Source organism: Rhinoderma darwinii, chromosome 6 (genome assembly GCF_050947455.1).
Source record: "Rhinoderma darwinii isolate aRhiDar2 chromosome 6, aRhiDar2.hap1, whole genome shotgun sequence".
NCBI classification, from domain to species: Eukaryota; Metazoa; Chordata; class Amphibia; order Anura; family Rhinodermatidae; genus Rhinoderma; species Rhinoderma darwinii.
The window spans coordinates 75,831,316-75,858,534 of NC_134692.1; the positions used below are offsets into that span (position 1 = coordinate 75,831,316).

A 27,219-nucleotide genomic window follows, 5' to 3' on the forward strand; every position below is an offset into this window, starting at 1 on the left:
TTACAATACATACGATTTTATCGTATAATATACCGAGTATGATGACGAACCGGCCCTGGGGATCTAATCTAGTTTCAGTTACTTGGAAAGGAAAAGTGTTCTTGATTAGGGTAACCACTCCTCGGGACTTAGAGGGGAAGTGTAAAGAATCTGCCAGGCACAACTTCTGTGTATACGCCCATAGGTAATCAGTTTGCACCTGAGTCTATGTCTCTGAGACTGACTCCATCTTCCACCACTCAGGATGGCAGGCTTAGGAGTGGGAGAGCCTATCGCAGCCTGGCCAGACGGAGCTAGCTCCCGCCCTCTGTCTATTTATACCTGCCTTTCCTGTTCCTCCTTTGCTTGTGATTCTTCTCGTGTGGTTTCCTGGCCCAGCTACAGCTTCTAACTATTTGATCCTGCTCCATACTGACCCTGGCTTACTGACTATTCTCCTGCTCTGCGTTTGGTACCTCGTTCTCTCCTGGTTTGACTTGGCTCGTTCACCACTCTTGTTGCTCACGGTGATGCCGTGAGCAACTGCCCCTTTTCCCTTAGCTTTGTGTACCCTTGTCTGTTTGTCTCGTGCACTTACTGAGCGTAGGGACCGCCGCCCAGTTGTACCCCGTCGCCTAGGGCGGGTCGTTGCAAGTAGGCAGGGACAGAGTGGCGGGTAGATTGGGGCTCACTTGTCCGTTTCCCTGCCCCCGTCATTACATAATCACAAGCCCATATATCTAGTCTACCCTGGTCCCTGACACTACTATGGACCCCCTTGAGACCCTGGCTCATCAAATGCAGGGTCTCTCCCTACAGGTCCAGGCCCTGGCTCAGAGGGTCAACCAGCCTGACGCTGCCATGGTAGTACCCCTCACCTCACCTCTTGAACCCCACCTCAAGTTGCCTGACCGGTTCTCAGGGGACCGGAGGACTTTTCTCTCCTTTCGGGAGAGTTGTAAGCTCTACTTTCGCTTAAAGCCCCACTCCTCAGATTCTGAGAGCCAGCGGGTGGGTATAATTATGTCCCGGCTCCAGGAAGGGCCCCAAGAATGGGCCTTCTCCCTGGCTCCTGACGCCCCTGAACTTTCCTCTGTTGACCGTTTCTTTTCGTTCTCGGATTCATTTATGACGAGACTGACCGGACTGCCTTTGCCGAGAGTCAGCTGGTGACCTTACGTCAGGGTAAGAGACCTGTGGAGGAGTATTGCTCTGACTTTAGGAAGTTGTGCGTAGCTTCTCGGTGGAATGACCCTGCCTTAAGGTGCCAGTTAAGGTTGGGTCTGTCGAACGCCCTGAAAGACCTACTAGTTAGCTATCCCTGTTCTGACACCTTAGACCAGGTTATGGCTTTAGCGGTACGACTTGACCGACGTCTCAGGGAACGACAACTTGAACGGTTTTGTGTTTTCCCCTCTGACTCCCCCATGATGCCTCCCGAGGTCCCGTTGCTTCGCACTTCCACGGAAGACTCGGAGGTACCTATGCAACTCGGGGCCTCCGTGTCCCCCCGACAACGTAGAGAGTTCCGCAGGAAGAATGGTCTCTGCTTCTATTGTGGGGATGACAAACATCAAGTGAACACCTGTCCTAGGCGTAAGAATAAGCAGCCGGAAAACTTCCGCGCCTAAGTGATCATCGGGGAGGTCACTTGGGCGCACAGGTATTTCCCGTAAATATGAAACTTAATAAAATCTTGCTTCCCTTTCAGGTCTCTTTTGGTGGTAGGTCTGCTACCGGCAGTGCCTTCGTGGATTCAGGATCTTCTGCTAATATCATGTGTGTGGAATTTGCTATGTCTCTAGCCATGCCTTTGATTGATTTGCCTAAACCTGTCCCGGTAGTGGGTATCGATTCCACTCCTCTTGCTAATGGTTATTTTACACAGCATACCCCTGTTTTTGAACTCCTTGTTGGCTCCATGCATTTGGAGCAGTGCTCTGTACTGTTGATGCAGGGATTATCGTCCGATTTGGTTTTAGGCCTTCCCTGGTTGCAGTTGCATAATCCCACGTTTGACTGGAATTCTGGGGAGCTTACCAAATGGGGTAATGAATGCTTGACGTCATGTTTTTCTGTTAATTCTATTTCTCCCCCTGAGGAGGTGAACACTCTACCTGAGGTTATTCAGGACTTCGCTGATGTTTTTTCTAAAAAGGCCTCCGAAGTGTTACCTCCTCATAGAGAGTACGATTGCGCTATCGAATTGGTACCAGGAGCTAAGCTCCCTAAGGGTAGGATATTTAATCTTTCTTGTCCCGAACATGAAGTCATGAGAGAGTATATCCAGGAATGCCTAGCCAAGGGTTACATTCGCCATTCTACTTCTCCGGTAGGTGCTGGCTTCTTCTTCGTAGGGAAGAAGGATGGTGGTCTTAGGCCGTGCATCGATTTCCGAAACTTGAATAAGGTCACTGTAAGGAACCAGTATCCCCTTCCTTTGATTCCTGATCTCTTCAATCAGGTTCAGGGTGCCCAATGGTTCTCTAAGTTTGATCTACGGGGGGCGTATAACCTTATCCGCATCAAAGAGGGGGATGAATGGAAGACTGCGTTTAACACGCCCGAAGGTCTTTTCGAATACCTCGTCATGCCCTTTGGGTTGTGTAATGCTCCCGCGGTCTTCCAGAATTTCATAAATGAGATTTTAAGAGATTACCTGGGGGTATTTCTTGTAGTGTACCTTGATGACATACTAGTGTTTTCCAAGGACTGGTCCTCCCACATTGAGCATGTCAGGAAGGTGCTCCAGGTCCTTCGGGAAAACAAACTGTTTGCGAAGACCGAAAAATGTGTGTTTGGGGAACAGGAGATACCATTTTTGGGTCAAATCCTCACTCCTCATGAATTCCGCATGGACCCCGCCAAGGTCCAGGCTGTGGCGGAATGGGTCCAACCTGCCTCCCTGAAGGCGTTACAGTGTTTCTTGGGGTTCGCTAATTATTACAGGAGATTTATTGCTAACTTCTCGGTCATCGCTAAGCCTCTTACGGACCTCACTCGCAAAGGTGCTGATCTCCTCCACTGTCCTCCTGAGGCGGTCCAGGCTTTTGAGGTCCTTAAGAAGTGCTTTATCTTGGCCCCAGTGCTGATTCAGCCTAACCAAATGGAGCCATTCATTGTGGAGGTTGACGCCTCCGAGGTGGGAGTGGGTGCGGTCTTGTCCCAGGTTACCAGGTCCCTCACCCATCTCCGTCCCTGTGCCTACTTCTCCAGGCAGTTCTCTCCCACTGAGAGTAACTATGACATTGGCAACCGCAAACTCTTAGCCATTAAATGGGCATTTGAAGAGTGGCACCACTTCCTGGAGGGGGCTAGGCACCAGGTAACGGTCCTTACCGACCACAAGAATTTGGTTTTCCTAGAATCTGCCCGGAGGCTAAACCGGAGACAAGCTCGATGGGCGTTATTTTTTACTAGATTCAACATTTTGGTCACCTATAAGGCTGGGTCTAAGAATATTAAAGCTGATGCACTGTCGCGTAGCTTCATGGCCAGCCCTCCTTTGGAGGAAGATCCTGCTTGTGTTTTGCCCCAGGTATAATCATTTCCTCTGTTGATTCTGACTTAGTCTCCGAAATTGCGGCTGATCAAGGTTCAGCTCCTGGGAACCATCCTGAGAACAAGCTGCTTGTTCCCCTGCAATTCCGGCTAAGGGTACTCAGGGAAAATCATGACTCTGCACTATCTGGCCATCCAGGCATCCTGGGTACCAAGCACCTCATTGCCAGAAACTATTGGTGGCCTGGGTTGCTTAAAGACGTTAAGGCCTACGTCGCCGCTTGTGAAATTTGTGCTAGGTCCAAGACTCCCAGGTCCCGACCAGCGGGCTTACTTTGTTCTTTGCCCATTCCCCAGAGACCTTGGACCTATATCTCCATGGATTTTATCACCGATCTGCCTCCATCTCAAGGCAAGTTGGTGGTGTGGGTTGTAGTAGACCGCTTCAGTAAGATGTGCTACTTTGTGCCCCTCAAGAAACTACCCAATGCTAAGACGTTAGCTACCTTGTTTGTCAAACACATCCTGCGTCTCCATGGGGTTCCTGTCAATATTGTTTCTGACAGAGGGGTACAATTTGTTTCATTGTTTTGGAGAGCCTTCTGTAAGAAGTCGGAGATTGATCTGTCCTTCTCCTCGGCCTTCCATCCTGAAACTAATGGCCAAACTGAGAGGAGTAATCAGTCTCTAGAACAATATTTAAGGTGTTTTATCTCTGACTGTCAATATGATTGGGTCTCCTTCATTTCCCTCAATGAATTTTCCCTTAATAATCGGGTCAGTAACTCGTCAGGGGTCTCCCCCTTTTTCTGTAATTTTGGGTTTAATCCACGGTTCTCCGTTTCACCAGGTGGTACCAACAATCCCGAGGTAGATGTCGTTCATCGGGAACTGTGCACAGTCTGGGACCAGGTTCAGAAGAACCTAGAGGCGTCCCATAGCATAGAAAAGACTCAGGCAGATAGAAGACGTTCTGCTAACCCCTTGTTTGTGGTCGGGGATATGGTGTGGCTGTCTTCGAAAAATTTGCGCCTTAAAGTCCCGTCCAAAAAATTTGCTCCCCGGTATAAAAGGCCGTACAAGGTCATTGAAGTCCTTAACCCTGTCTCCTTCCGACTGGAGTTACCCCCGTCTTTTCGAATACACGACGTTTTTCATGCCTCCCTCCTGAAACGCTGCTCCCCGTCCTTGGCTCCCTCGAGGAAACCTCCGGTCCCTGTTCTCTCCCCTGAAGTGGTAGAATTCGAGGTGGCCAAGATTGTGGACAGCAGGAGGGTCCAAGGCACCCTCCAGTACCTGGTCCATTGGAGAGGATACGGGCCTGAGGATAGGACTTGGGTACCCACCCGGGATGTTCACGCTGGGGTATTGCTCAGGAGGTTCCATCTTCGGTACCCCAATAAGCCAGGTCCACCTAGAAAGGGTCCAGTGGCCCCTCATAAAAGGGGGGTACTGTAAAGGATCTGCCAGACACAGCTTCTGTGTTGACGCCCGTGTTTAGTCAGTCTGCACCTGCTCCTAAGTCTGATAGAGTGACTCCTTCTTCTACCACTCAAGCTGGGAGGCTGAGGAGTGGGAGAGCCTTTCACAGCCTGGCCAGACGGAGCTAGCTCCCGCCCTCTGTCTATTTATACCTTCATTTCCTGCTTCTCCTTTGCCTGTGATTCTGTCTGTTTCCTGGCTCTGCTGCTGCTTGTACTTTTGTCCTCATATTGACCCTGGCTTTACTGACTACTCTCCTGCTCTGCGTTTGGTGCCTCGTACACTCCTCGTTTGACTCGGCTCGTTCACTACTCTTGTAGCTCACGGTGTTGCCGTGGGCATCTGCCCCATTTCCCTTAGCTTCTTTGTACCCTTGTCTGTCTGTCGTGCACATAGTGAGAGTAGGGACCGTCGCCTAGGACGGGCCGTTTAAAGTAGGCAGGGACTGAGTGGCGGGTAGATTAGGGCTCACCTGTCTGTCTCCCTGCCCCATCTTTACAAGAGTATTCAGTAACCTGATGGTGCCCCTAGGGGTGCACAACTCTGCCACATAGAGTCTCATATAACAGGCCAACATGATGGCTGACAACACTAAGCCTGAGGATAAAACAGAGCCTTAGATACCTCCGGGTCATGGAGTAGTATATATAGCTTGGGTAAGGCTTAATACATAGAACGGAAAATAGAGACCCTTATAATATATTATACTCATCGGAGTGCCACGGGAGATATTATTATCCGCAGAGGATGTGTCTTCAGTTCACCCGCGGTTCGTGCTGTTTAGTAGGAGTGTTCGAGGTTCGCGGTCCAGTCGTCCAAATCCTGGCTGGACGTTGAGGTCTAGGTGGGAGGGCCGAGGAGGGGACCGCCGAAAATTCCAGCGCAACGCAGAGCATCTCGTCCCTCTACTGGCGATTTAACCACATAGGTTCTGTTGTTTACCTGAAAGTTAAGTGAGAATGGAAAGCCCCATCGGTAACAGACACAAGCTGTTTGCAAGGCTTGAGTAATTTTCCTCATGTCCCTCCTACGTTGGAGTGTGGAGGGTGCCAGGTCTGCATATAAATGAACAGAGGGTGGCATTCCCAATACTGGTGATAGGTTCCGTGCTGTCATAAGTACTTTATCTCTAGCCTCTGGATAATGACATTTCAGTATTACATCACGTGGTAAATCTTGGTTACTCGGTCGTGTCAGGGCTCTATGGATTCTATCCACTCTGAATAGAGCAATGTCCTCTTGAACCACAAGGGTACGGAAAAGCGTGGTAAGAGTGGGTTCTAGGTCTGTAATGGCCTCCGGGAGCCCCCTGACCCTCAGGTTCCCTCTCCGAGACCTGTTCTCCAGATCTTCTAATTTAAGTTCCAGTGACTCCAGCTGAGCAGCATGGGAATCTATATCCCTTCGATCTGAATTCAGTGCGTCCGCCATGTAATCTGCTCTGGTCTCCATGTCAGAGACCCTCTGACCCACTTCATGGATTTGGCGGGAAAAGTCGGCAACCGCTTGTGCTAGCTCCGTTCGGAACAGAGATGCTATGTTCCTGAACAGATCATCAGTGTCAGTGTGGATCGGTACCTCTAGAGGTGAGTGCGGCGGGGATGCAGCCACTGGCGAAGAGCTCTCACTGACCTGGGTAGCGGCCGGGTCGGCCATGATGGATTGCCTCGTGGTGCGGAAGATCTCCGGAATTGTCTGAGAAGGGGCCGGTGTCGCCGGTCCCCTTAGCTTGGTTTTGTTGGTCCGGGTCATACTGAGCCTTACCAGACTCTTTGGCTGCTGAGGAGCTGTTAGAAACAGCGCTAAAACGGCTTGTATTGTGCTGCCGGAGCAGAGCTCACATCAGGTGCGTCCTGTCTCTTGAGCTTCGTGCATGCGCCTCCTCCTCTCAATTTTTAACATTAATTTCCATCCATTTTGTAGCTTCCTTGGGGTCCTCAAAAACTTTAGTAACTCCCTCAAACACAATATGCAGCCTGGCGGGACATAGAAAGAAATACTTCTCTCCTTTTGTTCTTAACCTTTTTTTCACCTCTATGAAACTTGACGTTTTTTTATTTTATTTCCCCAGTTATAGTATGTAAAGAACATAACCGTAGAATGTTTCTACTTTAGATTATCCCTATTTCTAGCTCTTTGGATAATAATTTCCTTATCTTTAGCTGATAAAAGTTTCACAAGTACTTTTCGTGGAGGGGGTTCTGATGGTCAGGGTTTACTGGGACCCAATGGGCATGTTCGACATGGAACATTTCTGTCAGGTTTTCCTGCCCCACAACCTCTTTTGACCACTCAGAAATTATTTTGACAGTATTTCCTCCTTCCACATTTTCAGGTAGACCTACAATCCTTAGATCGCTTCTCAAGGCTCTATTTTCCTGGTCAAGCAGCTTATCAGATAAGACTTTATTCAGTTTTTGAGAGTCTTTCAATTCTTTTGAGAGATTCCTCATTATGTCCTCTACAGCGTTTATTCTATTTTCAGCCTCATCTAACCTTTCCTTAAATTCATTCATAACATACCTTATTAGAGCCAGATCACTCTTATTCCCGCCAAGCTGCGAGACAATTCCATTTACTGCTTCAGAACACTCTAATATCTGTTCCGATATATCCTTCAAGGATGGATCTCCTATTTGTGCTTTTCCTCCCACACTTTCCCCCACAACAATTACCTTCCCTTCCTCATATGGGTCTTCACAATCCAAATTGCACCTACCTGCAGCTCCGGCTTTATTCAAATATTTATCCATTCAGTTCTTCTTTATTCTTTCTTTGTTTATCTGATGGAGCATCTGACAATCTACTCCTATTTCCTGTCTTATTTGACTTCCTGTTGGTTATATTTTCCTCCTTCTCTTACAGAAGATTATGTGTCTTTACAGAATAAGTTAGTTATAAACGCTATAAGAGTGGAATTTAACTCAACCTGAAAATGACATGTGTAGTATACTTTTCTAATTCCATCTCACATACCTCCTGTGGACAAAAAAGAAAAACTCCAACACATTTATATTTATGTAACATTTAACCATCCCAGATATACTGGGAATATAGAAATACACCTACCTATACCAATGTATATTAAAGCAAGTTTTTTAGCCGATTCGTTATAGGCTCTAAAAAAAAAATATTTTATCTGGAAATGACATAAACGGGAAATGACATGTATAGTATAGTTTTCTACTTCCATGTCAAATACCTCCTGTGGACAGAAGATAAAAGCTCCAAGACATTGATATTTAAACAACAGTTAACCATCCTGGATATACAGGGAATATAAGTGTAATAGAACAGTCATAGACCCTATAAGGATTATAGTCAGCCACAGTCTTGGACCCCTTTCAAGGGAAATCAAGCCCAATACAGATAAATTCAGCATGTGCACCCCTTAAGAATGGTATGATCCCATCCGTATTTACCAGGTGAGAACCATTCACAGGTATAGTTTAACCAATTACACCGCTAGGCTCCAATACACTTAAGGGTGTACAGAGTTCTACTCCACCGACTCCTGCTGCAAGATATCATATACCACCTCTAACCACTATTTACTTGCCATGGCAGTGTCTTAGTTAAATAAAAAAAGAGGAGAAACCGAAACTTCAGAGGGACATAGAGTGAAAGAGTTTTCAATCCTTCCCTTTAACATCATAAGGTAGCAGGAACATTCTCACCCCACCACGACTTAGCGTATACTGCCAGCAATGGAGATTTGGCTTCTCTGATCCTCTATCCGTCCTGCTTTCATGGGACCCAGGTCAGCATCGCACATACAGTCACAAATTAAGACTTTGCTGCTCACGTTTTTCCGGAACCCACAGTAGCTGCACTCACCCATATATTCTATAGGACCTCATTGCTGCGATTTTCTGCTAATTGCCTCCCGGCCCTTATAAGGTGAACTGCCGCAAGTTTAAGAAACCCATCAGGGCTTCAATAGATGGGCCAACAGAATGCAGCCAACAGGGGAGACAGACACGAGCAGACAAAATCCACTTGACCACAACGGCCGCTCCCTCGACCATACTCAGAGATGCAACAGGCAACCGCCATGCTACTCCATCCACATGGCCTCGCCAAGCACGGCTTTCCATCCAAGATGGTGCAAAATGTCAAGTTTCAAGGCATGTAGGCCTTTTGCAACAGGAAGTTGCCTCAGTGCTCCAGCTTGAGTAAGTCCACCCAGATCCCGCAGCCAGGCAGAGAGAACAAAGGAAGCGTGTCAGCAAGCATGTAAAAAAAAATGTAAAAACACTTAAAAGGAGAAAGAGAACCCACATTAATAGCGGTGAGAGGTAAGTACATAGTCCATTGCAAGAATGGTAAACATACATAAAACATGTACCACAGGACTAAATAATGAATAGTAGATTGCTGGCTGCATATAAAGAGCTGGCAAAAGGTAAATAGAAACTATAAGCCCAGTTAACAAACAGGCAGAAATAAACTAAATTTTTCAAGGAATATACCAACCGCACACAAACTGTCACGATCACAGGGTATGTGGACCCACTAGGCCGCTTCGCCATATTGGAGAGGCAGCTGGCCTAGACACAGTCTATACAAAAGTCTATAGCAGTTTGTAACACATGGGTACCTGAACTAGTCCACACAGTGGTTGTGGCTTCAGCACGGATGGAAGTAGGTGCAGCAGGTTGCGCCAGACATGGCAGACAGTACTAGACTTTGCAGATGACACTGGACAAGGCAGAAGACACTGGACGTGGCAGAAGACACTGGACGTGGCAGAAGACACGACGTGGCAAATGACAGCAGGTGCAGTAGGGCACGACTCCAACACTAAGCGGCTCAGAAACGAGAACACAGCACAGGATACAGGATACGGGTAACATGGCATGGGTAACAACTGGAACGGGAAAACACTAAGGGACCATTTGCAAAACAGACTTGGGATACACTAACACACTCAGGATCAGAAGGGCAGGGCCCTTATTATAGTCCAGGAAATCATGTGTAGTTGGTGATGATGATTATTCACATGTGCGTGCGCTGGCCCTTTAAGACCGGGCACGAGCGTGCGCGCGCACCCTACAGGACACAGCGGACCAGAGCGGAAGTGAGCGCTGGCGTCTCCTAGGAAGGAGATACGAGCCAGCGCTCACTGATCCATGGCTACGGGTGTCGGGGGGTGAGTAAACCCGACATGGGTGCTACACAAACCACCAGCCCCAACGCACGTTTCGCTCCATTCTTCATCCGGTTCGGGCAGGACGCTTCTTTTTCCCGATAGTTGATTTTTTTCAGCTAGCGGGAAAAAGAAGCATCCGACTCCCATTGAAATGAATGGGAGGTGGATTACGCTTCGGAATCCGTGGCAGGTTCCGCTGTAAAAATGCCATCATGTGAATAGGGCCTTGAAGGTAAGAGAAAAATAAAGAGAAATTGTTAAAAACCTGAAGAAGAAACAAAAAATTCTCCGGCTAAAGAGAATCTGGCAGGGAGTCACCTCAGAATATGAAAATTACATGCTGTTTTAAGCACAGCATGATCAACAACTTATACAATATGGTACAGCAGTAGAGATGGGTTTTCCAGGGAAAAGGCTAGTGAAAATTGTAAAGAATCAAAAGGAGCGGAATTATATAGCCATTAAAAATAGTGAGGGGGAATTAACAATGGCTACGGAAAAAGTTAGAATACCTTTCTTTCATATTTTCTGTCTATCTACTCAATACCCAATGAGGTGAATAAACAGAGGCTCCGCTATCAATAGAGGAGTTGAGGGAGGCTGCATCCTCGGATGGGAAGGCCCCAGGATTGGACGCTATTCCCTTTTGAAGTCTATAAAAAACTTCAAGATGTATTATTACCAGAAATAATAATGACCTATAGGGAAGCAAATGAGGTGGGATGCCTCCCTGGATTTATGAGAGAGGGTCTTATTATACTACTTTTGAAGTAGGGTACAGATCCTCTTCTGATGGACTCTTATAAACCGATATCATTAATGTACATAGATGCCAAGATTCTGGCAAGAGTATTGGCTAATAGGATGAGAAGGGCAATTGAGGCCCTGATTTAGAAGGACCAAGTGCAATTTATGACTGGGAGATTAACGGCAGATAATCTATATAGGCTGTTTCAAAATATTAAATTCTTGCCTGACAACGTAGTAGAGAGGGTGGTGATATCTCTGGATGCAGCCAAGGCTTTTGACTCGATAGAATGGGAAATTATATGGGATTTTTGACAAAATTTGTGGGGTGAATAATGCTTGTATATACAGATCCTGTGGCAAGAATAATGGTTAAAGGAACAGTGTTTGATCCATTTCCAATTCAACAAGGGACTAGACAGGGGTGTCCATTATCGTCACTATTATTTGATTTAGTTGTGGAACCACTATCAAATTTTATAAGAGGGAGCCCAGGAATAGTGCGATATAGTTTTGGAGAGAGGATTGAGAAGATATCGCTGTTTGCGGATGATGTCCTTCTATTCCTGGGCTCATATGCATCTATTGGGGTGGTTTTTCAGGGCTTTTGGCAAATTTGGGCAGTTACCAGGAGTACAGATTAGCTCGGGTAAGTCTGCCATTATACTTATTGATAAAGTAAGAAGCCTTCCCAGCTCCCTCTGAGAACGGTTAAGAAAGGTGTGTGCTTTAAGTGCTTGGGGATAAATATATCAGAGGACTTTCAGAAGTATGGGAAATGGAATCTCACACCATTATTGGGATATATTAGGGTAAAGGTTCAGTTTTGAAAAAAATTAAATTTAGGAACGGCAGCGAGGGTAGCCCTGATAAAACTGATTTTGTTACCAAAGATTTTGTATATAGTTAGAAACAGCCTAATTTGGATAAAGTAGAAGGTATACAGGACAATTGATGTTCTATTTACTGATTTGATGTGGTGAGGGAAAACATCCTAGAATTAAACTAGAGAAACTGAAGAGGTCTATTAGGATGGGTGGCTTTGCAATCCCATCAATCAAAGAATATTTTTTGGCTGCACAAGTAAAGAAAATTACTGAAATAGAGGAGAGATCTATTTTAGAATTCTATGAAATAATGGAATCTGCATGGGGGTGGCGTAAGAGAGTGTTCCCTTTGTTATATATATGTTCACATTAGTGTGGCAGGCCTTGCTTAACCTGTATGAGGTAGGAGGATACTATGAACGGAATTATGGGTGAATTTATAACTAAATGATAATGTTTTCCTTGATGAATATAAGTTTTGGAAATTATTTGGGATTATTGTAATGGGTCAGATAGGTAGGGGAGACCATTGTAAGCCATTCCCCAAGCTTATAGAAGAATTTGGAATTAACAGGAAAGAGATTTTTCGGTATGTACAGGTTAGGCACGCTTTTGGGAAGTTAAAGGAAGCAAATATAATGCCTAGTAAAAATCCTGTGGTAATGATGTTGAAAGGTATGGAGAAATATAAGAAAAATGTATAAGGTGCTTAGTAATGAAAAATGTTGCATATATCAATCCATGATAAATGGAGTTTGGAGGTAGGTTTGATAGGACACCTGGAATGGGAACGGATTATAGCTAATATTCAAAGACTTTAATTTAGTCCGCAGTTTCGTGTCGCACAATATTTTAATATAAACAGAGCACATTATACTCAAGCTAGATTAGCCAAAATGTGTAAGGAACGGGATCTTAGGTGTTTAAAGTGTAGAAGAGAAAAGGCATTTGCTTTGGTCCTATGGGTCTATACAAAAATATTGGGAGGAGGTTGTGCTATACATCTCGATGTTGTACAGGGTTGATATACCAATGGACCCAGTAATTTGTATTTTGGGATATGTTGGGATAAGGACCATTGATCCACATCTTTATTGGGTGGTTATGAAATTGCTCTACTGGGCACGTAAAGTAATTATGAGTAAGTGGCTAGATAGATGAAATGTTGCAGTATGAAAAGGTTTACTGTATTAAAAAGAATCAAAGGAGTATAAGGGTCTAAAGGTGTGGAGAATATGGCTACAGGGTCGAGTAACGGAAGGGAGGAGGTAGAGGAGAGGGAGATTGTGTGCTCTGGCCAGGAGTGACCGACTGGGAGGGAGGAGAGAGAGAGGGCTTCTTGTTTTTTCCCCCCTTTTTTGTGGGTAGGACAGAGTGGTATGCTAAAAATGCCGGTATGACAACATAGTGATAGCAGCAGGGTAATATGCAGGGTCATAAGCTTATGCAAATCTTTATAGCTATATGTTAAAAGACTTCAAATTAGAAATAGGTATTGGCTTGTTGACTGGATACTCTAATGAGCGAAGAAAGGGTTTGGGTAGGGGTTGGGAGAGGTAGGGAAGGTGGTATGGTGTTTTAGGTTTATGTATTTCAATGTATGTATTTGTATGTAAATGGATATTATGTACAATTTTAAATTCACTTTTTCTATTGTATATTCTGAAAAATAATTTGTTAAAAAAAGATAATGTCGGGTGACTGCTTTGCTTAATGTAGTTAAGCCTTCAGATATAAACTGTTCTATGATGATGATGATATAATAACTGTATGTTCTGAATCATAATTTTTTTGTCTTGTAAAACGTGATTAGAATTTTACATCTTATACTAAGCACAGTATAACGTCTTGACAGCACCACATAAATTATTTTCTGGAAGCTGCTGCTCACAAATTTGTTGGTATCAATTATGTGCCTTTGTGCAGAAGGATTGATGATCTTCAATAAAATGGAAAAATTATTTGTGTCAAGCGTTTATGTTTTCCTAACAGCTAGTTTGGGTTCTATTGACATTGATGGTGCTTTCCTACTACCTCTGTATTATTTTCATATAGAAATATAAAATTATTATATCGGTAATGAAGTAACAAAATGTAAACATTATTATTTTAATATAAGTTGTCTAAAATGCATTCTTTGAGCCTCACACACAGTCCCAAAATTCATCAGAAAAATATATGTTTGTAAGGGTTAATGTGTCTACTAGTCTTAATTAGACAAAACAATGCAAGTAGAGAGAAAAAAGCCACACTCACTCAATTTTTTTTAATGCTTGTAAAAAGGTGTGGGGGGGGGGTAGACGAAGACAGTGTCAGGCAACTGCCGTTTCACGTACAACGCTTTTTACCTTGAGGGCTTGAGAAAGCGTTGTACGTGAAACGGCTGTTGCCTGACACTGTCTTAGTCTTCCCCACACACCTTTTTACAAGCATTAAAGAATTTTCTACGTCAGACTGGGTGAGTGCGGCTTTTTTCTCTCTACTTGCATTGTGTTACATATGGTCTTACCTACGAAGCCCAGCACCTACCTAGACTTATACCGCAGCCTCTGTTGCGCCTCCGTGGGCAGTGAACTGCAGAATGTCCAGAAGGACTACTGGTCCCAGCATTGACGACTGATTCTCTTGTGTCTTAATTAGATGGTGGTCTTTTTGCCCTTTTTTTCCCTTACTTAAACCTGGTCGTCTTACAATGCAGCACATCTTCAGTCTGTAAAATACTGTAATTAGGTTTCCGGTGTTTGTGTGATATGGTGCACCGATTCCCTGTTCTCCCACACAGTTACTGTAAAATCAGATCGCACCCACAGTGGCAATGGACTAACTTTTTCAGTTAACTGTTTGAGGGGGCAAGAAATTGGTGCTCTGTATTAAACAAACTAACCACTGAGCCCAAATTAAGTAGAACATTTCTACTCAAAACTTGTACTTGTTTACTAGTGAATTAGATGAGCTAGAACCAAGGTTTTGAAATTTTGCATATATCTGACCATACATTTGGCTGGACCATTTCAGACGATCATGCCGAACGTGGTATAAATTGAGCCTAATCTAGGTGTCTCTTGTAAGTACGAGGTAAAGTAAGACATGTTAAGGCAATATTGGACAGTTTTTTTTTTATGACTGCCTTCTTTTAAATCAACTAAAGTTTATATATATGCAAAGTGGAACTAGATCTGAGAAAAAAGATAACACTATTTCTGTGCTGCCATTCTACGGCCCAGAGACACACCTGTAAATATGACTCGTGTGCCTTAATACGAATTTTACAATTTAATAACAAAACAAGAGCTCTAGAAGCAATCCATCCTTTCTTACATGTTAATAATCAAATACCAAGCACATTAATCATATAATATTATTTTCAGGTTGATCTGTGTAGCAAAAAACTGGATCGAGCAGAACAGTTGATTGGAGGACTAGGTGGAGAAAAAACAAGATGGAGTCAGACTGCAGTAGAACTTGGAACACTTTACATTAACCTCACAGGAGACATTCTCATATCATCAGGAATTGTGGCATATCAAGGAGCCTTCACATCAAGTTATCGGCAGGTACTTAATTGATTCAAAATGTTTTTTAAAATTGTCCCTATGACTTAATTTTTCCTTGATTTATTGGTGCAGCTGTTCTTGCTTGTAACTAAACATTTGTAAGTTCCACCATGTTAATGATAATTGTTCTAATCTTTTTATGTCTGAAACGTTAAACCTAAACATTAAGTTCCGTGCATTTACCAGTATGTAGCAGGGGTATAATTTAAAGAGGATCTGTCATCACATTATAAATGCCCTATCTTCTACATGATGTGATCGGCGATGTAATGTAGATTACAGCATGTTTTTTATTTAGAAAAACTATCATTTTTGACGGAGTTATGACTTTTTGTTAGATTTTTGCTAATGAATTTCTTAATGCCCAACTGGGCGTGTTTTACTTTTTAACCAAGTGGGCGTTGTGGAGAGAACTGTATGACACTGACCAATCAGCGTCATACACTTCTCTCCATTCATTTACACAGCACATAGTGTTCTTACTAGATCACTATGGTGCAGCCACATACACACACATTAACGTTACTCAAGTGTCCTGACAATGAATAGGCATCACCTCCGGCCAGGACGGGATGTGTATTCAGAATCCTGACACTTCGGTAACGTTTGTGTGAGATTTACAAGGCAAGCGTAATCTCGCGAGACTACGCTGTAAACTGTCATTTAAAATAAGATTACGCATTTATAATGTGGTGACAGACGGCACAACACGGATCTTGTCAATAAAATTTTGACTAACTTTTTAAAACTTGCACAAATGGGAACAACGCAGTGGTAGGCTTGCCTGAGAGTGCTACAATCACAATTTTGCACAGTAGCTCAAGCACAACAGTTCTTTACACAGTCTCTGGAGAGGTTCACTTAGGTCTGTACGCTACCAGCCCTTTAATACATGCTTGCCAAAACAATTTGACACTTACGCATTGTGAAACAACAGATAGAAATCTTCAGTTTACAACTAACAAGATACACAAGGTGCGTTAGAAGATAATTTCTTAAGTATGCAAACTACGGCAGATGTAGGAGGGCAACAGTGGCTTTCAATTCCCAGTAATGCTCCTTGTGGTGACTGTTGTGTAAGGCTTTATTCTACAGAACTCTTCCCTTTGAACAAGATTATCTGGAGTTTGGCTTCACCCCAGTCTGATGAACCCAGATGGTGTCTTACTCTTGATTCCATCCGACTCTGTGCACAGACACTTTCAGCCTTAATCACACTGCAAAATCGCTCCCACAATTTCAAACGTCACCTCTCTACTGTCATGACATCACACCAACTGTCAACTGTCAACTCACCTTTTCTTCTCCAGACAATCCTTTTTCCAGATGTCCCAAACAGTTTGAAGGAGGCTTCATAAGAGAAAATAACTTTACCCCAGTCCTGTGCAGTCCAATCCCTGTATTTCCTACAGAATGTCAGTCTGTACTTTGTTTTTCTTGGAGAGAAGTAGCTTCTTTGCAGCCCTTCTTGACACCATGCCAGCCTCTAAAAGCCTTTGCCTCACAGTGCGTGAAGATGCACTGACACCTGCCTATTGCCTTTCCTGAGCAAGATCTGCACTGGTGTTGAACCAATCCCAAAGCTAGATCCTCTTTATGAGGGAGTCCTGGCACTCGTTAGACTTTCTTGGGCGCTCTGAAGCCTTCTTCACAGCAATTGAACCTCTCTCCTTGAAGTTCTTGATAATTCAATAAATGGTTGATTTAGGGGCAATCTTACCAGCAGCAATGTTCTTGCCTGTAAAGTACTTTTGATGCAAAGCAATGATGCCTGCACGTGTTTCCTTGGAGGTAACCATGGCTAACAGAAGAAGACAATGATTTCAAGCACCATCCCCCTTTTAAAGCAATAGTCTGCTCTTATAATTCAATCAGCATGACAGAGTGATATCAGCTGCCTTGTCCTCATTTACAATTTCTCCTGAGCTAACAAGGAGATCACTAAAATTATGTTAACAGGTCATTTTGTGGCAGGGCTGAAATGCAGTGGAAATGGGGTTTTTGTGATTAAGTTAATTTTCATTGCAATTCATCTGATCACTCTTCATAACAATCTAGAGTTAATGCAAATTGCCCCTATAAAAACCGAAGCAGCAAACTTTGTGGAAACCAAAATTTTTTTCAGTCTCAAAACTTTTGGTCAGGACTGTAGAATGTATCGTACAGACCAATTCATTGTAATTGCCAAACTGGAAAACCAGTTGGTGTTAATGTCATTTGTACTGTATTTACTGTAAGGTTATGTTTCCTTTCTACCTTTACAAGTGACATTATTTTTCCTCCTTGCTTTTCAATGAACTCTAGATTGTTATGAAGAGTGATCAGATGAATTGCAATGAAAATAGTAGCCTTTTTCCACTTTTTCCACTAAGTAATGTCAGTGATTTTTTTTCTTTTTTATTTGTGGGTGTCCATTCTTTGTGACTTTTGTCACACTTTCTCCCTGCTAATGGGCTGTGTCCCTGAAACTCAAAAAGTGCATATTTAATGCTAAATGTCGCAAAGCGTCTTTATATCAAAGAAAGAGAAGCTATGTTTTCCAATTAAAACTCCATAAAGCCTTGGATAATTTTCAAGAAATACTGAATACTGTAGCAGTATTTAGCTAAATATTAATCAGATTAGCTTTCATAGTAGCACAAAATTTTATGTCCTTTTGAGGTGACATTCATTTATTTATATATTGTAACAACCTCTACATTGATATTTACTACAGTACATTTACATTTAAAGTGACCCTCCGGTCTCAGGACAAAATTATATATGTAATAGGCTATATGGAGTAATATTACCTGGTGCCCTCCAGTTGCCCCCCTCTGTTGTGGTACTGCCATTTTAGGGTCCCCTCTGTGTTGTCTCAATATGGCCACACCGCTTTTCAGGCAGACTCTAAGACTCTCCCTCTGTCCATGTATTGGACAGAACTGCTGATGTGATCAGGTCTGGCCAATCGGAGAACAGTAGGAGTGTCTCAGACGCATAGTCTAAGAACTCTGCAGCCATTTTGGGACAGCACAGAAGGTACCCTAAAATGGCAGATCCACGGCAGAGGGGGGCAACTGGAGGGCACCAGGTAATATTACCCCATATACACCATCATATTTAAAATGTAGAACTGGGACCAGAAAGTGGTTTTATTGTTTTTTTATATGTACACAGTAGTGCAATTATTAGGCACCTTTTTATTATATATTACTTTATATTTTTCAGTTGATATTATATATTTCTGTGTGTATTTAAACCTGTTCACGTCAGCTGGAGATGCCTGTTAGTTGCACATGGTAATCCCACTTTTTATATTTACCTTTACATGTCAGGATTTTTATGTATTTGTAACTTTTGTGGGCCCCGTTTGTACAAATCGGCCTTGAGACCTATGGTATGGTGGCTACCAAATTAAAAATTATATTTAACCCACAATGGTGCATAAAAGCTATACCGCTATGTCAATGTAAAAATAAAAAGTTATGGCTGTCAGAATGCAGGGAAGCAAAAGCAAAGAAAAGTACTAAGCTCCAGGTTGTATGGAGCCGTAATATAGAACCGATAGAAATCGACCTCCGTTTAGCTCCAAATGCATAAAGATTTTTTTTTTCTGTCAAATTCTTTCAGAATCTGATAGAAAGATATTATGGATCCCTTAATAGGATGTCGTACAGGCTCCATGTTCCACTGTACAGGCTCCGGGTGTGTTAAAATACAGACTCCGTGCACATAGTGTAGCTTTGTCATGTGCATGACCCTTTACCAACAATGAGCAGAAAACCTGTATTTCTAACTTATTTGTGTAGCACAGTTAATTTATTGAATGTGTGAAGTAAAGGACAGATTTGAGTAAAAAATAACCCCAATAGTAAATGGTAATTTGAGAAGTTTGAGGAAAAAACGGATATTCCCTGGCGCTGCTAACTGGTAAAACCCTCCTTGAGTAATAAGGATTTAAAACAAGCAAATGCAATATCAGATATTGTTTTAATTACTATGCGTTTCAAGGCCGGACCGGCCTCTTCATCAGGTAAAATACAAATGCTATACATTCCCCTTGCAAAGGTGGAATATATAGCCAAGACAAAGTGGTAAAAAAATGTGTGAAAAAGTGCCAAGTCACATGGATGAGTCATGCTGGGGTGTTTGGATGAGTCATGCAGGGGTGTTTGGATTAGTCATGGCTGAGTCATGCAGAGGTGTTTGGATGAGTCATGGATAAGACATGCAAATGTATTTGGCAGGTTAAAGGTTACTCGGTTTGAAAAGGTCATTAAAGTCTGATAACACATACTGTCAAAGTAAAAACAAACATAAAAAGACTGCAGTATAGATAAGAAAGGTAGGGGACACACTTAGTTCACCGATCACAGTGGCATGTACGTGTTAATAAAATTATAAAATTATTATATAGGCAGAGTTGATAACTGGCATATTGTAGCACATTTTTTATAAATCATACCTGTATATAAAATTAAGAAACTGGTCTGCTGCAGTCTGCTTGATCGTGCCACTGGAAATGGTAGTGCTCTGTAGCCCAGGAGTTGGAGGCTATGGTGGAGTTTTGGAGAGTTAATGAGTGCTCTATAAAGAGAGCTACTATAGTGAAATGTAGTCCCATTTTGTAACTAAGGTAACCGGACGCTTGCTGGGACTGTGGTAGCTCAGTGGAGTCGATAGGGAAAAACGAAGAGACGGAGGTAAGTTTATGTGGTGTTGATTGCTATTCATTCTGGGTGGGTTTTCGTTCTGTGGGGGAATTCAATGATAATCCTTAGATTGGTAAGTAAGTGCACCTATTAGGGTCACGGGGTCCAAATCAAAAAGGGAACTATTGTATGTGCTGGATATATGCCAATGTGAGGTAGACATGAGAAAGGAGGGTGAGGGACCCGTTCATAGGGAAACTGCTGGATACACTAGATGATAGTTTCAGTCAATTCGTTTAAACCATGGGGCACCAAGGTATCTAATTTGTCGATCAATAGACCTCTCTTTTGCAGAGAGTTGAACCTGTTGGGAAGGTGTGCATCTTTTTGGTCAATTGGGGTTATTTTAAAACACCCAAAATCCCCTTTATGCTTAAATGTGCAATGTTTTGAGACACTGTGCATGAGGAATTTTTTGTTACAGTTAGACCTATGTTTATTAAGTCTACAGTGAAGTGGTTGAATAGTTCTCCCCACATATTGAGCTCTGCAGACACAGTCTATTAAATAGATTATGAACTGTGACTGACAGTTGAGGTTTTTTCTTTATGTTAAATGTATTCCCATTACAACATAAGGCCGAGTTCTTACAATGGTTGATCACTAACTTTAAAGGCCGTTTTTCAGATATTTATGAGGTGTTAGAATCTGGTCAATTAAAATCTGGAGTTATGGAAAACGTGTTGACAGCACAACTCCTGCATGAATGCTGGAATAGTTTAAGAAATATGACTGGTCGAAATGGTTTTTTATCCTTTTCCCCGTTATGGCACAATCTTAATATAGAAGAATGTAAGGCTATCCCAGAGTTACCACTGTTAAAACTTAGAGGGATTAGATATGTATTAGATATAATGGAAGAAGGAAAAATCAAAACATGGGAAAAATTATCAGTTGATTTTGACTTGATGGAGAAGGAAAGATTCTCCTATATCCAATTAAAGCACGCATTTGATAAATTTAAAGATAGCAACCCTCTCAATAAAGACCATATGGATGACTTTTACAAAAAACTGAGAAAATAACAATGTGAAAAAAAACCTCTCTCCAGGTTGTAGAAATCCCTGATGGAAATAAAGTCATGGAAAATAAAATTTAATTGTGTTATAAAATGGGAGAAGGAATTGAATAACGATTGTGTTCTTGATTGGAACATAATATTTCAAAATATTTCTAAAGTATCGATAAGCATGAACCATCAGCTTATTCAGTTCAATTTGATACATAGGCTTTACTATACTCCAGTCCTTTTGAGTAAGTTCTCGATTAATAAAGCTTCTAACTGCCCCAGATGTGGTGCAGCGGAAGCAAACTATTTGCACATGTTATGGAATTGTATTAAGATTGCTGATTACTGGGATAGAATTTTTAAAAACATTTTGGAAAAAATAGATCCAGATATAGTGTTTCAACCTCAACTGGTATTGCTGGGTGATGATTCCAAATTAAAAATTTCTAAGGAAAAAAAATGTGGATTAATAAAACTATTATTTATTGCAAAATTACTAATAGTTAGAAAGTGGATATCTAGCTCCCCACCGGAGTTTAATGCTTGGGTAAATAATGTAAAAATTATAATGAAATATGAGAAAATCTATAATCAAGGCAAACATCGTAAAACCTATTGGGGGGAGTGGTAAGAATTTTTGTTCTCTTTGTTTTTTTTTGTTTTTTTTTACCAAGATCGGTCTTAAGAGGGTGGGGGGAGGGAGTAGGAGGAAAATGTAAAAATGTGCATAATTGTATTTTCTTTATTCCTTACTTGTATGGAATTTTATATTGTATTGAATTAAAAAAAAAATTAAAAAAAAAACAACAAAAAAATGTATTCCCATTATGATTTGAACAGAAGATGGTGGTATTGTGGGTGATAGTGTGACAGCATAAGCACCTAGGTGTGCCACATTTGAACTTAATTTGGGGCTGAAAGTAAGAAAATTTTGTCCCAATTTTTGGAAAATTTACCCTACTGGGGGCTAAAATATTTTTAATAGAGGGAGCTCTCCTAAATGTCAAGTGGGGTTTCGGGGGGAGAATAGATTTAAGAAAGGAGTCGTGCTGTAGGAGGTGCCAATGTTTGGCCAGGCTGTCCTTGATATTTTTGTGAGCTATATTGTATGTGGTGATCAAATTAAAATCAAAATTGAGCTCTGGTTTAAGAGCCGGTTTCTTCCTTGTATGATGTGGATTTTGAAATGTGTTTTCTGGTTTCGGTAGGAGGCATTTGTTTTTGTGTTAATTTGCTCGTTCTTTTGTAGGCTTGGGCTAGTACATAATTGGTATATCCCTTCTCTCTGAAACGTTTATACAACACCCGACTGTTTTTGGAAGTCGGTGTCTAGTGTGTAATTCTTCCGTATCCTTTTATACTGGCCAAAGGGGATATTGCTTATGCACTTGGAGTAGTGATCGCTAGTATAGTTGAGGTAGCTATTAGTATCTACGGTTTTGAAGTGTGTACAGGTGGTGATTTTTTTCCTTGGTGTTATTGAGATTGATAAATCAAGGTAATCAATAGTGTCCTGTTTGATAGTGTAAGTAAAATTAATCCCCCAATTGTTGCTATTAAGGGAGTAACAGAAATGGCTAGCCCTTGCGTGGTCCCCACCCCAGATCAAAAATAAATCGTCAATATATCTGCGATATAGACGGATGTAGGGCAAAAACAAGGATTTTTTTCCATACGTGTAGTTCCTCAAAAGCCCCCATGAAGATGTTCGCATAACTGGGGGCTACTCTTGTACCCATAGCAGTCCCCCTGATTTGATGGTAGATAGATTGGTTGCATGAGAATATATTGTTTTTAAGGATGAACTCAAGCCCTTGGCAAATGAAATTAACCTGAGCTGGCATTAAAGTGGGGTCTTTATTGAGAGTGCTTCTAACGTTTTTCAATACTATAGTGTGCTCGATGTTGGAATAAAGTGCACTAACATCTAGAGTGATGAGGAGCAGGGATTTGCTCCAAATGATTGAGTTGAGGTCGTTTATGAGTTGGGTGGAGTCTTTTAGATAACTTGCCAAATTTAGAACATATGTTTGTAGTACCAGATCTAAATAGTGTGATAGATGGCAAGTGGGGGACTGAATCCCAGAGATGATTGGTCTCCCCGGAGGGTTAATTAACCCCTTAAGGATACAGCCTGTTTTGGCCTTCAGGACACAGCCGATTTTTTCAAATCTGACATGTGTCACTTTATGAGGTAATAACTCCGGAATGCTTTCACCTAGCCAATCGATTCCGAGATTGTTTTCTCGTGACATATTGTACTTGATGTTAGTGAAAAAATTTGGTCGATAAATTCAGTATTTATTTATGAAAAACACCATAATTTAGAGAAAATTTGTGAAAATTAGCATTTTTCTAAATTTAAATGTATCTGCTTGTAAGACAGATAGTAATACCACACAAAATATTTACTAGTTAACATCCCCCATATGTCTGCTTTATGTTTGCATCATTTTTTGAATGTCCTTTTATTTTTCTAGGACGTTACAAGGCTTAGAACTTTAGCAGCAATTTCTCACATTTTCAAGAAAATTTCAAAAGGCTATTTTTACAGGGACCAGTTCAGTTCTGAAGTGGTTTTGAAGGCCTTACAATTTAGAACCCCCCCGTAAATCACCCCATTTTAAAAAATGCACCCCTCAAAGTAATCAAAACAGCATTCAAAAAGTTTCTTAACCCTTTAGGCGTTTCACAGGAATTAAAGCAAAATAGATGAGAAAATTACTAATTTCATATTTTTTTTTGCCAAAATTCATTTGTAATAAAAAAAATTGTACCACAGAAGGTTTAACCAAAGATTTGCAACTCAATATTTATCACCCTGATTCTACAGTTTTTAGAAATATCGAACATGTGGGCCTAGTATCCTCTTGGACTGAAACACGGACCTCAGAAGCAAAGGAGCACCTAGAGGATTTTGGGGCCTCCTTTTTTAGAATATATTTTAGGCACCATGTCAGGTTTGAAGAGGTCTTGTGGTGCCAAAACAGTGGAGAGTCCCCAAAAGTGACCTCATTTTGGAAACTACACCCCTCAGGGAATTTATCGAGGGGTGTAGTTAGCATTTTAACCCCACAGGTTTTTTGTTAAATTTATTGTAAAAAGTCTGTAAAATTGAAAATCCACCTTTTTTTCAGAAAAAACATAGAATTATTTAATTTTTCCAAGGAATAAAGGAAAAAAAGAACCCCAGCGTTTATAAAGCACTTTCTCCCGATTACGGCAATACTCCATATGTGGTAATAAACTGCTGTTTGGACCCACGGCAGTGCTCCGAAGGGAAACAGCGGCATTTGGATTTTGGAGCACAAATTTTGCTGGAAGGATTTTCGGTGCCATGTCATGTTTGCAACGTCCTGGAGGGACCAAAACAGTGGAAACCCCCCAAAAGTGCCCCCATTTTGGAAACTACACCCCTCAAGGAATTTTCCTAGTGGTATAGTTAGCATTTTGACCCCACAGGTTTTTTTTGCAGAATTTAGTGGAATTCGGCCATGAATATGAAAATCGACTTTTTTTCTGAGAAAACGTAGAAATGTTTAATTTTTTACTAGGAATAAATGAGAAAAATAACCCCAAAGTTTGTAAAGCAACTTCTCCTGATTACGGGAATACCTCATATGTGGTAATAAACTGCTGTTTGGACCCACGGCAGGGCTCAGAAGAGAAACAGCGCCATTTGGATTCTGGAGTCCAGATTTTGCTGGATTGGTTTTCGGTGACATGTCGCATTTGCAAGGTCCTGGAGGACCAAAACAGTGGAAACACCCCAAAAGTGACCCTATTTTGGAAACTACACCCCTCAAGGAATTTTCCTAGGGGTATAGTTAGCATTTTGACCCCACTGTAATGGATTTGCCTGACACAGCTTCTTTGTCGACGCCCGTGGTTAATCAGCCTGCATCTGTGCCTAGATCTGTTAGAGTGACTCGATCTGCTATCACTCAGGCTGGGAGGCTGAGGAGTGGGAGAACCTATCACAGCCTGGCCAGACGGAGCTAGCTCCCGCCCTCTGTCTATTTATACCCTCATTTCCTGCTCCTCCTTTGCCTGTGATTCTGTCTGTTTCCTGGCTCTGCTGCTCCTGCTTGTACTATTGTCCTCTGCTTCAAATTGACCCTGGCTTTACTACTACTCTCCTGCTCTGCGTTTGGTACCTCGTACACTCCTTGTTTGACTCGACTCCACTCCACTTGCTAATGGTTATTTTACACAGCATACCCCTGTATTTGAACTCATGGTTGGCTCCATGCATTTGGAGAAGTGTTCTGTGTTGGTGATGCAGGGATTATCGTCCGATTTGGTTTTAGGCCTTCCTTGGTTACAGATGCATAATCCCACGTTTAACTGGAATACTGGGGATCTTACTAAATGGGGTAATGAATGCATGACTTCCTGTTTTTCTATTAATTTGGTTTCTCTCGCTGAGGAGGTGAACACTCTACCTGAGTTTATTCAGGACTTCACTGATGTTTTCTCTAAAAAAGCCTCCGAAGAGTTACCTCCTCATAGAGAGTACGATTGCGCAATCGATTTGGTACCAGGAGCTAAGCTCCCTAAAGGTAGGATATTTAATCTCTCTTGTCCTGAACGTGAAGCCATGAGAGAATATATCCAGGAAAGCCTGGCCAAGGGTTACATCCTCCCGTCTACATCTCCGGTAGGTGCTGGCTTCTTCTTCGTAGGGAAGAAGGATGGTGGTCTTAGGCCATGCATCGATTACCGGAACTTGAATAAGGAATAAGGAACCAATATCCTCTTCCTTTGATTCCTGATCTCTTCAATCAGGTTCAGGGGGCCCAATGGTTCTCTAAGTTTGATCTTCGGGGTGCTTATAACCGTATCCAAATCAGGGAAGGGGGTGAGTGGAAGGTCATTTCGAATACCTTGTCATGCCCTTTGGGTTGTGTAATGCTCCCACGGTCTTCCAGAATTTCATAAATGAGGTTTTAAGAGACTACCTGGGGGTATTTCTTGTAGTGTACCTTGATGATATACTTGTGCTTTCCAAGGACTGGTCCTCCTACATTGAGCATGTCAACGAAGGTGCTCCAGGCCCTTAGGGAAAACAAACTCTTTGCTAAAACTGAAAAATGTGTGTTTGGGGTGCAGGAGATACCATTTTTGGGTCAAATCCTCACTCCTAACGAATTCCGCATGGACCCTGCCAAGGTTCAGGCTGTGGCGGAATGGGTCCAACCTGCCTCCCTGAAGGCTTTACAGTGCTTCCTGGGGTTCGCTAATTATTACAGGAGATTTATTGCTAACTTCTCGGTCATCGCTAAAGCCTCTTACGGACCATACTCGTAAGGGTGCTGATCTCCTCCACTGGCCTCCGGAGGCGGTTCAGGCTTTTGAGGTCCTTAAGAGGTGCTTTGTCTCTGCCCCAGTGCTGATTCAGCCTAACCAAATTGAGCCATTCAGCATGGAAGTTGACGCCTCCGAGGTGGGAGTGGGTGCTGTCTTGTCCCAGGGTACCAGGGGTCTTACCCATCTCCGTCCCTGTGCCTACTTCTCCAGGAAATTCTCCCCCACTGAGAGTAACTATGACGTTGGCAACCGCAAACTCTTAGCCATTAAATGGGCATTTGAAGAGTGGCGCCACTTCCTGGAGGGGGCTAGGCACCAGTTAACGGTCCTTACCAACCACAAGAATCTGGTTTTCCTAGAATCTGCCTTGAGGCTTAACCCGAGACAAGCTCGATGGGCGTTGTTTTATACTAGATTCAACTTTGTGGTCACCTATAGGGCTGGGTTTAAAAATATTAAAGCTGATGCACTGTCGCGTAGCTTCATGGCCAGCCCTCCTCCTGAGGAGCATCCTGCTTGTGTTTTGCACCCAGGTATAATCATATCCACTGATTCTGACTTAGCCTCCGAAATTATGGCTGATCAAGAACCTTCCTGAGAACAAGATGTTTGTTCCCCTGCAATTCCGGCTAAGGGTACTCAGGGAGAATCATGACTCTGCACTATCTGGCCATCCAGGCATCCTGGGTACCAAACACCTCATTTCTAGAACCTATTGGTGTCCTAGGTTGCTTAAAGACATTAAGGCCTACGTCGCCGATTGTGAAACTTGTGCTAGGTCCAAGACTCCCAGGTCCCGTCCAGCGGGCTTACTACGTTCTTTGCCCATTCCCCAGAGACCTTGGACCCATATCTCCATGGATTTTATCACCGATTTGCCTCCATCTCAAGGCAAGTCGGTGGTGTGGGTGGTAGTAGACCGCTTCAGTAAGATGTGCCACTTTGTGCCACTCAAGAAACTACC

General features: G+C 42.6%; 1 protein-coding gene across 1 annotated transcript in view; it reads left to right on the plus strand.

The window, feature by feature from the left end:
* DNAH7 (dynein axonemal heavy chain 7) overlaps window positions 1-27,219 on the plus strand; it is a 533,102-nt gene that overhangs the window by 266,687 nt on the left and 239,196 nt on the right. The window contains exon 45 of the mRNA XM_075829965.1: window positions 15,057-15,242. Coding sequence (XP_075686080.1) covers window positions 15,057-15,242 — 186 coding nt within the window. The remainder of the gene's footprint in view (window positions 1-15,056; window positions 15,243-27,219) is intronic.